This window comes from Plectropomus leopardus, chromosome 16 (assembly GCF_026936395.1).
Source record: "Plectropomus leopardus strain MGB_pleo_1.0 chromosome 16, ASM2693639v1, whole genome shotgun sequence".
Taxonomy (NCBI): Eukaryota; Metazoa; Chordata; class Actinopteri; order Perciformes; family Serranidae; genus Plectropomus; species Plectropomus leopardus.
Genome location: NC_142191.1, coordinates 9,131,698 through 9,147,942, shown reverse-complemented (window position 1 = coordinate 9,147,942; position 16,245 = coordinate 9,131,698). Strand labels below are relative to the sequence as shown.

Here is a 16,245-nt window from a genome sequence, read left to right as displayed (position 1 = left end):
CTTAAATTTATTTCTACATTTTGTACAACAAAATTTATTTATCTCTGTATTTTTGTTTCTGTGTATTAATTAGGAAGGAGGTCCTGTCCTTTGCAATTCTTTATTTATTTACATATTGATTTCAACATTTATTTTTACTGATGTATTTCTGTGCTGTTTTGATGTATTCCTGTTTTTACTCATTTGTTTACTTACATACTTATTGATAGTTGTGTAATTTTCTGTTTTCTATACTATTTCAATTTAAATCACAGACTGACTGTAACTGATCAATCCAAGCCCATTTTTCCACTAAACCTAACAGAAAGTGTGACTGAGGCTGATCAAGGTCTTGCTACACTGCAAGTAAATGTTAATCAAGGAATGAATGAATAACTAAGAAACAAATGGCCTGAGACATTCATCGTATTTATAATTAGATCACTGACCCAGAACTGTTTACCTGCCTTTGTCTTGTAGCAGGTCATACCGTCAGCATGATAATATTGTAACTTTATGAAATGAAACCCCTAATGCTATTTTTTTTCTCCCTTTTCCTGATTAAAATAATTCTCAAGACTGAATGATCCACAAAATAATCTGAAAAACTTAGTGCAAACATGTTTTATTAACACGGTATAAATACAGTGTGATTAGGCTACATTATTTTACAAAACCTGAGCTCAAGGTAAAACAAGAAAGTAATTTATGTGTCTGTTTCAAGCTTGTAACTTTCATAGCACTCATATGAATCAAGTGCAAAATTATAAATGCAGGAGCTCTGCAAAATCATCATCTGTAGTCCTGACTTATGTACAGCTATACAGAATCACTTTTATTGTATTATTTTGTCATGTTGGTCTACTTCCATATAGTTTACATTGCTACAGTGAATGAAAAATGGTTGTGAATATAAAATAAATTGTGCAGACATTCTGCACAAGCTTGTCTTTTTGATAACGGCTTTTTACCACAAGTAATAAGTCAAGAAAGGTCTCCGACTTGGTGTGGAAGGGCAGTGGTCACAGGAGCGCCATTGCTGCTGGATTTGTCTTTTCCTTTCATGAAGAAAGTTAGCAGCTCCCCTTTACCTTTGACAAATATGGGCCCCCTTCGAATAAAGCGGAAGCCGTACTCCTTCAGGATGTCATAGCAGTCTTCCACCACCTGAGTGCAGAGCAGGGCACAACATTTAAAGCAGATTAACAAAAATAGACAACATAAGTTGAAAATGAGCAAATAAATGAGAGTAATATGTATGCTTTTGTGTGCTACCTGGATGTTTCCCATCACTCCGGTGGACTCCATCCTGCTGGCGACGTTGACTGTGTTTCCCCAGATGTCATAGTGAGGTTTACGAGCTCCGATCACGCCAGCCAAAACTCCCCCCTTATTCAAACCTGAAGGGGATTAACATGGAAACGTGAATATACACACCTGCAAATTTGCACACAGTCTTACAAACGCACACGTACACACACAGCCACATGCACTAACCAATTCGGAGCATGAAGTTGTTGAACGACTGTTTGTTGAGGTTGTTGAGGGTAACTTTCATTGCCAAGGCAAAGTCTGCCAGGTCAGAGAGGTGCTGCCAGCGCTCGATCAGTGACTGCTCCTCTGGCTGTGAAAAAACAGCAGAACTTTTTATTGTCATCACCATATGCAAGATAAAATGATACAACAGATTGTTTCACTCATAGTCAGTTAAAATATGAAAGCTCTTAACCTTGCGGTTGCTGTATCCATTCATGTTGCTCTCTGGAGTGAGTCCTGATGCAGCCATGTAGGTGCTTCCTATTGTCTTGATCTTAGTGATGCAGCGGAACTCGTCCCTGTCTAATAACTGGTGGCGGAGGTAGACATCATAGATATTCAAGGGGAGACATTGCATGTTAAAACATATTTTTTTCATGCACTGGTTAATTTTGAGACTTAGGGCTATTTCACTTCCATAACATATCTTCTTTCAGACAAATGGTAAGAAAAAATCCAAAATTCCCGCAAAAAGCGCATATTTAGTTTGACACTGCATCATTTAGGCTACATAAACAGGAAATTTCTTTTAATACAATTTATTAATGTCTTTATGTAAGCAATCAATTGGGGAAGTTTGATGGTGATATCTAAGGTTTTTTTCCACCTCATTCATCTGTAGTGCCTGATTTAAATTTTAAACATTTTAATCCTAAAAAGATGGCAAGTTTGATTTATTATGAATGTTGACAGTATTTTGGGGGGATTTATGGAGGGATTAAAAAGAGATATGAAAAAATGTTAAAAATAAACAAATAAAATAAATAAAAATACATTTGAACCTGACTTTGGCCAAAGTTCAGATTTTTGTTTGGGAAATCGCTGCAAAATTGTGCATATTAAATTAGATAATGCCTGGTTTGAATATTTAAAAGATATAATAAACTTGTAATACAAAAAAAGTAATTAGCTGGGGAAGTCTCATGGTGATATCTACAAGTTAAAAGTTTTCCCCCATTCACCTAGTACCTGCCCTTAAAACCCGAGAGTTGTACCATTTAGTTGTAGATATGTACAACCAGCTGTACAAACACTGCTGGTACTCACACTGTCAAAGTCGGAGATTATCTCATTGAGAATCCGGAGACACTCGATGCCTCCGTTGTTGATGCTCTCTTCAGTGTAGAAGTCAGAAAAGTTTGGGATGGAAGCGAACATGACACCTATTTCATTGTAAGACTGACTGTACAGCTCCTGCAAATGATAAATGACATGATGTTAGTTTAATCTGATTTTATTTTGAAAATGTGTTTCTTTAAAAAGCTTATTATTTCTAGTTATTAGAATACACCAGAGGAAAGCCTTAATTTGTACTTATGAAATGGACCACAAGATGGCATAAATTTACCCTGAAATGTATTGTGATGAGATCTAGGCATCACATACAGTATCTTCATTAATTTAATGATGCAATTAACAAAACTATATTGAGTTTCATTTGAAGTGTTACTTCCGTTGCCACTGATGAAGGTGTAAAATGAAATGACATTTAAACAGAATCTCAACCTTACTTCTCCTCCTTCTTCTTCCTGACATCGTCCCTCATGTCCTTTTCTTTTTCTCACTGCCCTCAAACACCCACATACCTAAATCACACTGTAACTTGGCGCTCACTCATACGCACCTCATCTCTCTTCTTGCTGCCCAGGAAGTGTTTGGCCACATGCTCCGGCAGCATGTTGGTGACCAGCGCTTCGTTCCAACGTCTCATCTCAAACACCCTCTCCTTTTGGTCATGCACACCGATCTTCCAGAGGAACAGCTTCCTGGACTGACGCTCCAACTACACAAAGTAACATAATATTGATATAAAACAATAAGTATCATATTTTCTAACCTGGACCCAATTTTCCCATGTTTTTGTGTCTTAGTGACTAAAGGGACCCACAATATGTTACACTGGTCCAGTACTGAGCAAGACAGCTACAGATGACAGCCTTGAAACAGGCTGCACTGCAACCAGTCAGGGCTCATTCAGTTTACACCCACTAAAGGTGTTTGTTTTATGTTGTTTTAAGAGAGGAATCTAATCAGTTGTAATCACCAAATTTCTAATCAGTTCACTGTTGAGCCCAAGTAAATGTTTGTGCCAAATTTGAGGAAATTACCTCAAGGTGTTCTTGAGATATTGCTTTCACAAGAACGAGTTAAATGCAAGGTCACAGTGACCTTTAACCACCAAAATCTAATCATTTCATTGTTGAGTCCAAGTGGATGTTTGTGCCAAATTTGAAGAAAGTCCCTCAAGGTATTCCTGGTGAGGAGGCTTAAAAGGGTCTATCTCAGTAGGGATACTTTCCATAATTTTTCCAGTCACTAAATCGGCCCAATTTCAAAAACTATTGGTCCAATTAGGCAGTAAGACACAAAACCATGGAAAAATAGGATCCAGGTTGAAAAATACAAGTTACCCTTTAAGTGAGTTAGCTATTTGGAGAAAAACTAAATATATATAATAATATAAATTTGATAATTGCTTTGCTCTATGATAGGACGTTTCCCTCTGTAGGTGCTGGCTTTAAAAGCTGTAGCGGACAGGCTGTGGGTCGGCAGAGTGTGATGCAGTGTGGGTGCACAGGGGACAGTGACTCACATGGCGCGCAAAGAAGTAGAAGCCAATCATCATGACAATAATCATCATGGTCATGAGGTACTTGGATGGCACAATAGATGTTCTGGAAACAAGACAGGGACAGAATAATGTACAGCAGACTTACAACTGAATTTTATAAATGACAGACTAAAGATATCTGAATCTTTCTCTATTGGCTTATTTATGTATTTTTCATTAAACTTACATACAGTACATTGATAGATTTACTAATTTCTCACCTGTATGAGGCAAATTGTATGTAGTCATACAGGTCATAAATGTCCCGCCAGCTGTAGATGTTAACGGCTCCATTTGCTGTGACGACCAATACCATGAGTCCCAGTTTAATCAGGTGGCTGACCTGTACCAACATGGCGGTGGCTATGAGTGACATCACAGCCATGAAGCTGTAATGCTTTGGGTTCTCTGCACAGCCTCGATCACCAAATGACTCCAACACGGGGCCGGAGGTGCTGTTGAAGACTCGGAGGGACAGTGGAACACAGCTCAGCTGCAACATCAGAGACGCAGGGCATGAGGAATAAAGTGTATGAAGAATATGTTTGAAATAACCAGTCTGAATTAGCAACAATAGCAACAGTAAACATGTTTTTTTACAGAGCATTTTGTCAAAGTGTGACTGACACATCCGCATGACAGCTAAGACAGAGAAATTAATGTTCACTTTAGCGTCCTCTATTCCTGTCAGACCTTAAAGGCAGCGTTGTGTGTAACAGGCTGCTCCCGTGGGGCCGTGACAAATGAGCCAGCAGGCAACGAGACAGACAGCTAATGGACCCCAGTGGGAACATGTCGTCAGACACATAAAAGGTTGTGATAGTTTGATGAGGACAAAGTGGAAACACACAAATGGAAAGACGCACATGCACTAAGGTTGGTTGATACGAAAATTTGTACCGTGATGGCAGCATGGGCGGATTATGTGACAGTGGGTCTGTGGGCGCAGACATGCAAAAGGTCCCTCCACCTCCCCTACATAAGAACAAGATACACTACTTTGTGCTGGTTTTGACTCTTTTTGTTGTTGTTCTTTTGTGTCTCTTTGTGACTGACAGCATCTTTTTGAGGTATTATGTCTGTTTGTGGTAATTTTGTGTGCTTGGTTTTGTGTTTCTTTGCAATCATTTTGTGTCTCTTAGGTATATATTTGTCTCTTTTGTGGTCGTATTGTTTCTCTTTGTAGTTCCTTTGTATTTTTTTGTAGCTGTTTTGTGGCTCTATGAAGACTTTTTGCATCTCTTTTTTTATTTTTAGTATTTTTTTTCTTATTTGGTCATCTCATGTCTCTATATAGTAATTTTGTGTCTTTTTTGTCATTTTGTGTTTCTTAAAAGATATATTGGTGTCTTTTTTGGTCACTTTGCATCACTTTGTGGTTATTTTAAGTCTCTTCTTGGTCGATGCATGCTCATTTGAGTGTTACATTGTAGGGCCCCTGAACATGTGCCCGCTGAGTCCATCCAATAATACATCCATGGATGGCAACATTCAATTAACAGGAAATTGCATTAAAATGCCTAAGTACCTTGATTTTACAGGTATTTAATTGGATTAGTGAAAAAGTGTATTTTACAGTACCATAATGTATTTCGTTTTTGTGTTATGACAATCATATATACTGTTAGAGAAATCATTCGCCATATCACCCACCCCTAACACACACACACACACACACACACACACACACACACACACACACCAGCAATGTATCAGAGTTGCATCAAAGTGTCTTGCAGTCGTACCATGTCAGCGATCACAGCCATGGTAAGAACAAATATGGCAGCCATTGCCCACGTGTTTCTGGCCCATCGTGTGCGATCGATCCACACTGAGAAAGACACCAACCTCTTGGAAAACATCTATGACAAACAAAAACATCTTACTTCTTGAAATGTCTCGGTTGACCTTTTCAAACTTGACAACACAAACATATTAAATGGTTAGATGCGTATTTCCTGCTGGAATGTTTGTTAATGCAGTAGCCGAAAAGGAGGTTATCAAAAGTATAGTCAATAATTATAGTTTCCTTGGTAGTTGACAGGAAGTAACAAGGGACTAAAGCTGCAGCCAAATCAACAAAATAGCAATGAATAGACTGTGCTCATGTACGGTTTTTATGTTTTCCTATGAAAAATAATGCATGAAAATTCATACATATCCTACGTGATCATGAGCCGCTGATTTGTGTAAAACCTGCATATTTTGGAAGGTTCTGATCACATGACCAATACACTGACAGGACATAAGAAGGAAGCCGTCCCATAAGGAGGCAGGTTAGGTAGATGGATGGTTCATAAAACACAGGACTTCACATAGGAGACCGGTATTTGGAAGTGTGTGAACTTAAAATAATTTTAAGGTAAGTTGTCACCAAGTCTCTTTTCCTAAACCTAACCACAGTCACTTTACTTGCCTAAACCTAACCTCCATAAGTTTACTTTAAGTACGTAACATGAATCATGACATACTAATTCACAGGATATCATACAAACTGCTGTATGAGGATAAAATGCAATGGAACATCCTATACATTTTATAGGAGTCCATCCATTGCAATTCATGATAACTGTAAAATCATAGAAGTTTATCTCACTTGTTATTTTAAACAGCTTTAATTAAATATAAAGTAAGAGAATTCAGAGAATTCAACACATGGAAAGTCAAAAAATAAAAATATGGTTGAATTTGGTTTGGTTGAAAATGTTTGAGCCAAAAAAAAAAGATTGGAAAGCACTGAGCATTTAAACTAAATTCTGTTTCCCAGTCACCACAACCATGGATACAAATTTTGTTTTCTCACCCTTGGGAAGATAGCAGCCAGGGAGCACACTGCGAGGACAAGTAACAATAACTCCCCTATTGCAAGAGTCACATAGTTCACAGCCAACCTAGAACAAGAACACAAATCTTCCATCAATGTCTTGATTCAGTTTTGCAATTTTTTAAGGCAAAATTCATACTGTATATGAATTGACAAATGTCCATGGAGCATGTTATCAGCTGTATGCATTTGGTGTTAATATGAGGTGTGTATTACATGTGATATAGTATGACAAAGTAATATATGTGAACTCACAGTGGGTCTATGAACACCTCCATCACTGTGATGAAGAAGAGCACAATGATGCAGCTGCAGAAGGCTGCTCCGCTTCGTTTCTCCTTCTCTGAGGAGTAGTGCTCCTCCAACTTCCCATCCACAAAACGTAAAGACACAGGGTTTATCTGATTATCCTTCATTCTGTAAGAAACAGCAAGATGTTATCCCTGTAATCCCTGTAATCATCTTTATCTACTTTTGCTATCTGTTTTGTTATTTGTCTCAATTTCGCACATTTTCTGAGTTTCTCTCTCCAGCAGCTCCTGCTGCAGTCGTCGGTTGATCACATGTTCCTCCACCATCTTACTCCTCTGAAGAAGACAGCATGAAAAATGAGATTCAATAGCTGTCAAAGATTTCACTTAATGGTACTAATTATTATGTGTGTGTGTTTCTATGCGTGCAAATCAATATGCTCTTGACCCATAAGTATTGAATTAAATGAATTAAATGAAGACATTTATCATAATTCACCTCCTGTTTAGACTCAGTAGGCGTGGACTGGGGTGAGGCTGCGTTCCCATTTGTTGCTGTAGTGTTGATCAGCTGGTTTGAATTTCTGTTGGACAATGTGCCTGGTTTCTGAGAGAGGAGAAGCAGGAAAAACATCTGTCAATGTGATATATATATATATATATATATATACACACACATACAAATATATATATACAAATATGAAAATATATTTATCTTTACGAACCAGAAATGCATTTTAATCTAACATAGTGTTTGAAAAGTATACATTACACTGACTTTGTTTTTGATTAAATGTAAATCAAAGTTTGTTTGTTTGTTTGTTTGTTTGTTTGTTTGTTTGAAGGAATGCTTCATCCCCCAAATGACCATTTGTGTATCAATTACTTACTCACCCTGTGTTATGTTGAATTCATGAAAAAGATTACTTTTCTTGCATCCCTCCAGTGAACAAAGAATCCAGAAACTGACAAAATTCTAGTCCACATTTAACAACGGCAAAACTATATCCAAATATCCATTTACAAACTTTCACACAGCTTGTGCAGTTTAATCCAAGTCTCACTTATCTAGTCAATTGCTCAATACTTACCAAAAAGCATCTGAACAGCCCTTGAAACTCAATCTATGCTCTCTCTAAAGCACAACTCCATGGAAAAAAAACAGTAATTTTACCTCACTGAACACAGGAGCTGCCTGGCACTGCCTTAGTTAGTTTATCTGTGTTGTTGTGTCGCTTTTGTTGTGAATCAGAACTAGCCCTTTAAGCAACAAAGTCACACATACACAAACAAACTAACTGATCTAAGCAGTGGTAGACCATGTAGGTAGATTTCAAGTTCATCTCAGTAAAATTACTGTTTTTGTCAAAAGAGTTTAAGAGAATCTAGATAAGTTTTACTTTTCGTTCAGTTCCCCGAAAGAAAGGGCTGTCTGTTTGGTAAGTGCTGAGTGTGCAATTGGATAAATTAGGCTTGGATCATACTGCATGAATTGTGTGAGAATTTGTAAACAGATGTTTTGAAATAGTTTTTCTGTTGTTAAACTTGCACCTCTTTGACTTCAATTTTTGGATTCTTTGTTTACCATAGAGGCATGCAAGATAAAAAAAAAGTTTTCTGCATGAATTTAACGTAACACAGGGAGAGTAATTGATATACAAACAGTCATTCGAAGTATTCCTTTAAACTCATGCAACAATGCTATTGATCAAGTCACTCACATTTCCACCGAGCCCATTTGCTACCTGTTTAGGCACAAGAACCAGGTAAGTGTCGATGCCTTTCTCCAGCAGGTACTCGCACCTCTCTCCGCCTTCCCCCGCCTCCAGTTCGAATTCTCCGTGCAGACTGTCTTTGGTGCTCTGGGAAATATGCACTCTCCTGGGTAGCAGCACACAAACCTTCAGAAAATGTATGACACAGTTTGATTGCTCACCCTGACAGTAAAATAAAGCATTGTTCTCTCACCCAGGAATCCCTCCAGACTCCATCTTATTGGCTACAGTGACATCTGTGGACCAAACGTCAAACTGCCACCTCTTCTGCCCGAGCACTCCTCCCAGCACGGTGCCTGAGTGGACACCCACGCGCATGTCCACTTCAGTTCGAGTCTTCTCTCGCACATACCTAGAGCAAGAGGGAAAGCAATGAATCTCTTGAAGTCATTCTGTGACAAACAGCCTACTTCTCTCTGTCTGTGTTGTCTCCCATGTCTCCTTGGCTTCCTCCATTTTTATATTTATCCTCGAAAATATAAAGGCTTTATATGGGTCAAGTGGTTCTGTAGTTGTAAACAAATGGTGCCAATAAACAAATATTTAATAGGTGGATTTGTGCAGTGTGTGTATAAATACATGTCTATAAACAGCATTTAGGGTTTACAAATATAGACAGTGGAAGTGCATGATGATATGTACTTACGAGATGGCGTCTACCATCGCTAGGCCCATCATTATGGAGCATGCAGCGTGGTCCTCTCTGAATTCAGGAAGACCACAGATACAATAGTAACAGTCTCCGAGGATCTTAATCCTCAGTTGGTGATGTTCCTGCAAGAGAGCAAGAAAAGTTGTGCATATTCAGAGATGGGCAGAGCCTTTTTAGCGTCATGAATCACGAGGATCCATTCATTAAAAAGAATTGGTCAAAGGATTTGTTCATCGAACCGTTCAGTGTTTGACTGGAACTCCAACTGTGTGTAGTCGCTCTCACTGAGGTGAAACACAGCTGAACGTTCAGGCCAGCTTGATAACTACTGAACTGAGAATGGATGATTTAGGTAAATAAAGATACTGTTTGCAAACTGTAAGCTGAAGTCCCACTCTGTTATGTACAACACGTATAATTCTGCGACACCTAATTATTAAATAAAATATGATACTACTTCCTACCTCCAGCTACTTAGCAAAAGTCTGTCATTCAGGGCTCATGTTCATAATTTTGTGTGTTCGCTGACCATGCACTGTTCGCTTGCAGTAAAAGGATCTAAGACAGGTTAAGACTTGAATCACTTATTCAGTGAATCCCTGCATGCTTGCCTGCCGCTGATTAGGAGTTCAACTGAACTGAGAAATGAACGGATCGTTTCTGGAAGGGATTCAGCTTGGTCACCCAAAAGATTTGTCCTTTTGAACTAATTGTTTGCGAATGACCCAACACTATGCATATACCAATTAAATGTAGCAAAACAAAACACTGGCAATATCTAGAAGGAAAGAATTGTAACTTTTGAATTTTGCAAAGAGAAAAACAGTAAATGATTACAGAAATAGAGGGAAACAGACACTTACTTCTGCCAGTTTATCAAAGCGGGCAAACAGTTCATTAAGAAGCTTCACGAGCTCCTGAGCGCTACAGGCTGAGGACAGCTGGGTGAAGCCCACTATGTCAGCAAACAGGATACTGGAACACAAGTGAAGAGGTTGCAATGTGATATTTAAAGAGGACCTATTATGCTCATTTCTGGTACTTGTATTTTGGACTTCTAGCAGAACATGTTGATGCTTTAATGATCAAAAAACACTTAGTCTTTCTGTTAATGGGTGTTTACACATCTGAGTGTACAAAAATGACACACGGAGTTCCCCAAGGCACCATTCTGGGGCCTCTGTTTGACATCTACATGTTTCTCCTGGCTCAGATGATGAAAACGAAAACAAAATGTGTTACTATAGTTATGCAGACGACACACAAATTTACATAACCATATTAGCAGGGGACTATTGTCCAATACAAGCTCTGAAAGTGCACTGAACAAATCAACAACTGGATGTTTTCTTGGACAGTTTTCTTCAGTTAAACAAACACATAACTGAGTCAGTTGTTGTTGGAGTTGTTTTTTTCATCTAAAAACATAGTTGCAGCATTACAAAAACCTGGCATTTAAACCTGAAAATTAATGAATATTTGATGTTTGTGATTAGAGATTAAAAAATCAACTCAATGAAAGTATAAAATACAACTAATGTATAATATTTTTTAAAGCGTGATTTTGAAAAGTGCATTTTGTGCAAAGAGCAATACAAGTATGTGTAATATTAAAGCGGGCCCTAGGAGTTAAATAATTTACTTCATTATCTAAAACTGTGACATTATACTGTGTGTATGTAAGAAAATAACTAAAAGCATTACAGGTCCCCTTTGAAAAGCCATAAAAACCTTCCCATAACAATGGTCATCAAAACTCGCCTCCCCAAAATTAAAAATGTGTGATCCCGACCTGACATTTTCATGGCGGTACATGTACATAGTGTTGAACTGCTGCTGTTGGACCTCGTTCTGATTGGCCTGGTTCTTCATGCCCTGCAGCATCTCGTCAGCGATGTGTTTGGGTAGTATGGACAGTAACAGTTCCTCCTACATGGAGGCACAGTTTAGTAACGGTGAGTTTTGTTAAGTTCAGCACTGACAGAGAGAATAAATCTGCCCCATGTGTATTATCTGTGTGTGTGCATAGCATGACTGACACGAAAAAGTGATTCTCGGGAGATCCTGTCAAATGATGTGATGTGTTCTGTTTGGTTGGATCTCTTTGTCTCCTACCAAGGCTCCCCCAATGCAAAGACACTTTGGGAATTTGATCTATTTTTGTCTCTCCATCATCATCTACATATCCACCACTACTCTCCATCTTTTCCACCTCCATTTTTACACAGATCTGCTTTCCATTTCCCCACATACTGTCACGTTCAGAATCACAGAAATAACGTGAACAAAGTATGAGGGGATCAGATGGAAGAATTAAATGAATAAAAGCAAACTTGAAGACAGTATAAATTACACTGTTTTAACTTTAATAAATTAAAGTTATGGATTAGTATCAGCTTTCAAATACTGGCACCACTGAGACATGAGAAGAAATACATGATTGCGTAATATGAAAGAGCGCTGTATCATTGCCAGTTTATTCATAATATGATTGCACTGAAATTAAATTACATTTATCCACATTTGGAGCTCAAACTGGCTCACACCTTAATCTTTTATTTATTGGCATGTGTCTTTTCTTCACCTACCATTTCTAATATTTGGGGGGAAAAATGAGCTTACATACTGGTCAGTTAACACAATTGAAGGGACAGTACAGATTTCTGAAGTGTAAGGGTTACTCATCTATAATCAGAGTATTACCTACAGTAGATTTCAGTCAGCACGCTTCCAGTTTGGAGAAGCAGGCTGGAGTCTGACACAGAAGCTAAGTGATGCATTGCTTATCATTATCATTATAGAGAAAGAGCAAAGTAACTGTTGAAGGAATACAATAGAGAAAGCAACACTAAAGGGGCTAGACAGGATAACACAATGGCAAACTAAGAGCAATGATCAAATACAATAAAAATTCTTATCAAATCTTATCTTCCCACAATTTGGTTGTCACAAAGCTCAGGCTGACCATATTGTGTCAGGTCCCTGACGATGGCTCTGCTGGTGAAAACAAGTCTCTCTAATCAACCTATTAGTCTCCAGCTGAGCAAAACACGCTGTAATTAGGCAGCACAAGATGTTCTACTTCACAGGTGTGTTTGTGCATACGTGTATGTGTTTGTTTGCCCTGAATACGGAAATGTATTATCTAATTAAGCAAAGTATATCTGTGTTTGTGTATGTGTTCCCCCACATACCTGCTGGGTGCTCTGCTCTTCCAGCGTGAGTTTGACCTCTAGTGACTGACGGGCCTCCAAAAAAGCGGTCCTGTACTTCCTGTCTGCCATGTAATATGACATCACGCCCAGTGTGGCTGCACACAGGTACAGCATCACGTTGGCCAGGAGCTGTGGGGAGAGAGGATGTGTGCATACAGTTAAAGTGGTTAGTTTCCTAATACTGTCACTTTCTAACTATTGTCTGAAATTCTGAGCTCCTGCACTGGATCAAAATGTGGAGCCAGTTGGAACTGTCAGGCTTTGCATATTAAATTCGGTTTATCTGGATTAATCCGCTAGATTCAAATTTCACCCAAATTCATCCCTGCTTGGGTTTGTTTTCCAGCTCGTGACAGGAGACTTGGGCCAGTCACAGGTGAGAGCAGTTGTCAATCACTGCTGGTGAACTTTGGTAAAACCTGTTACTGCATTTCCTATTTGTGTCTTCAGATATTTTCCGAAACATATTTAACTGTACTGTTTAGCAGTAAAGGAGAAAGTGTATGACCCTTAATCCATGTTGGAGTACATTTCTCATTTCATAGCTAAGCAGAACACTAAGATATGTTTCGTAAAACATTTAGGGTGAGAAAAAGGCAACGCAGTAACAGAATCTTGATTCATATTTTTTCAGCACTTCACACTTCACTTGACAGCAGTTTATAAGCAGTGATTGACACAACTGACCAACAGGGTCTCAACTCTGACTCATTAAATACAGACTCGCACTCAACGCCCGTCAATATCAAACACCAACGCACAGGCAACCTATTGTGGCGCTATTATTTGTTGATGCTCTGGGCAGCTACCGTAGTATAAAGAGAAAGAAAATCTGCATTGGGCAGGTGGGAAGTTTAGGTGGATGGGTCAAACAAAGTCCGGACTTTCACCCGTGAGACTGCAGTTTGTGTCGCGTGTGAAAGCAAAAGTCAATGGAGTTGTTTACTACGTGGTGTGCAAGTATATTTAGCATATTATGCTAGTGGCATATGTCATGTGACGTGACATTATATTACGTTGGTAACAAACATTCTTATTTTAGGCCAAACAATATTATTTAAACCTAACCATGTGCTTTTAATGTCTAAAGTTAAGGAAGTGAACCTAAAAACAAAGATTTCTGCCCGCGTTCTTAGTTTATTTTGAAGAAGAGTGTATGCATTTAACAGCCAGAATATGTACATTTCTTTTGAAAAATAAAGTTTAATTTGAAAAGAGAAAATGCATGTAGCGGCCATAAATTGACATACCATAGAAGGGGTACCTAGTGCATCATATTTTGATTGATGGCACACTCACTCACTTACTGAACTTTACTGAGTTTAGAGTGAGAACATGTTTGATTGACAGCTGCATTGGAGACTCCTCCATCTGATGAGTTGTTTTTGTTTTTCATGCAAAAGCTGGAGCACTATGAGGACATTTATCACTTTACTGAGGAGCCATATTTACCTGTCTCACCAGCATGGGTCCCTGCAGGTTGTCCTCAAACCTTTGAGCCACGGTCACCCCCAGCACCAAGGTGTGTATCCCACAGGAGAGCGCTGTGAGCAGCAGCAGCGGCACCAGGTTGATGGGGAGAGTCAGGAAGCTGGAGAAACTGAAAAACGCCTGCCAGCCCACAGAGTCACTGGCCTGCGGGAAACGCTCGTAGTTCAGACCCATGTAGCACAAAACGTGGACGGTGACCATCAGCCACAGTATGTACGGCACTGCTCCGCGTGAGACCGGTGACGAGGGGAGTTTCTGCAGCCAACACAGCACGTAAAGAGCAATATCCGCAGCCAGCGCCACAGCTGCCACCACCACCATCGCCAGTTTGTCCTGAGTGTACACCACCGCGCACATGATGATGATGAAGCTGTTGAAGAGAGCCGCAAACATCACCAGCACCAGCAGGTTCTCCTGTCTCTGCCGGCGGAAGTAGCTCTGGTAGATCCTCTCCAATGACTCCGGCGCAAAAGTGAGGCGCACTGCGCGCGGCAGGCAGCGGCAGCATCCCGACTGGAGCACGGTAACCTCACGCGTCCGACCCGGTGCATGACCCGGATCACTGGAAACTTGCACCGAATACTCCACCGAGTACTCTGCAGACGGCTCCGTGTCTGTGGTGTGGACCCGGTTCAGAGACATGCTGGTTTAATAAAAGTAATCCTCTCGGTTCATGAAGTAATACTGTGGTACGTTAATCCTGAAGCGCGCAGAGAGCCAAAACCCATGGAAAAGTTGTGATGGTCCCATGTTAGTGCTAATTTTTGGAGATAATAGTCAAAATTTTATTTATTTTTATTTTTTTTTTTTTGCAAAAGATAATGACATCATTCATTCCATGACTAGTGTCACCTTAGGGTGAAGTCAAGTAATTTGGGACACTTTTTGGTAGGTTATTACCATGAAAACCAACTACTGCAAACTAGCTCAAGTATTAGGCTACATTGTAAAATCTAACAACTTGATTTTGCTTGAAAAAGAACTAGAATACGATTGCTTTGAAAAACGTAGGTAGCTAAACATTACTACAAGTCTTCATTTATGTTTACTTTATATGTATATATATATATAATTATTATATTTACATATATTAATTTTGTGAAGATTTTACAACTTAAAAATAACAAGTGCAATTAAAACAAGCTTTCAAACTGGCTATCTCAAATCAATAAAAATGTTTGTTTCATGTAAAGAAGTCAGTAACATGTTTGGTGACCAGCTGCTAGTGTTTAAAGAGCCTGAGATGTAAAACCTTTTTTTTTTTACCTGATATCCCATGGTACCTGACTTCACCCATAATAAAAAAACTAAAAAAGCTTACCTTTTGAAATGATTACCATGTTTCTTCATTTTATGGCATCATTAACCCCCTAAAAGTGTATCAGATTCTCAGAGCTTCTCACAGTGTTGGAGCCGCTGCTGTTCCCAGGCTGTTTCCGTGGAAAAACTTCTTCCTTGCTGCTGCAGTCTTGAGTGCTGCCATGGTAAACCAACAACACCCTGAGCCACAGGTGGATATCCATTTTTATGCAACATTTCATCTTTTCAAAGAGCTTCTTATTTTGATGCATAAATCCATATTTCTCCTAATCATAATAAGATCTGCACGACAGACTCTACTCTAAGATGCTCTCCAGTCATCTGATGTTATTCTCTGCTCCTCTCTCCTCTCTCCTCCCACTCCCTCCTCCTTTCTCTAAACAGCAATTCCTCTGTTACTGTTGCTAAGATGAAACCAAAGTAATTGCCAGCTTGCAATCATGTCTTGGGAAATGTGACAAAGTTGCTGGTGTGAAGAGGTGAAGAAAAGGAATCATTGCAGTTACTCTGCAAAGTGTCGAACAGAAGACAGTTTCTCTAATCCTCCTTACATAATTAGTACTGAGATATCACTATCTTAGTGAATAAATA

At 39.1% G+C, this 16,245-nt stretch overlaps 1 protein-coding gene across 3 annotated transcripts; it reads right to left on the bottom strand.

Annotated features, from left to right (window-relative positions):
• Positions 1-587: 587 nt before the first annotated feature.
• Positions 588-16,233, bottom strand: adcy3b (adenylate cyclase 3b). Of its 3 annotated transcripts, XM_088089874.1 has the most exons (21): positions 15,656-16,233; positions 14,296-15,091; positions 12,823-12,972; positions 11,421-11,557; positions 10,492-10,603; positions 9,623-9,750; positions 9,170-9,328; positions 8,923-9,082; positions 7,701-7,808; positions 7,461-7,537; positions 7,206-7,367; positions 6,930-7,017; positions 5,872-5,988; positions 4,348-4,619; positions 4,109-4,190; positions 3,140-3,298; positions 2,563-2,709; positions 1,709-1,825; positions 1,477-1,603; positions 1,255-1,379; positions 588-1,146 (listed from the first exon to the last, which is right to left on the bottom strand). In XM_088089874.1, the coding sequence occupies exons 2-21, from the start codon at positions 14,974-14,976 to the stop codon at positions 964-966; spliced, it is 3,291 nt and encodes a 1,096-aa protein (XP_087946000.1). In that variant the 5' UTR covers positions 14,977-15,091; positions 15,656-16,233; the 3' UTR covers positions 588-963. The 3 variants fall into 3 exon arrangements, with proteins under 3 accessions (XP_087946000.1, XP_042359131.2, XP_087946001.1); XM_042503197.2 differs by having other exon boundaries at positions 14,296-16,118; XM_088089875.1 differs by having other exon boundaries at positions 8,947-9,082; positions 14,296-16,118.
• Positions 16,234-16,245: the final 12 nt, after the last annotated feature.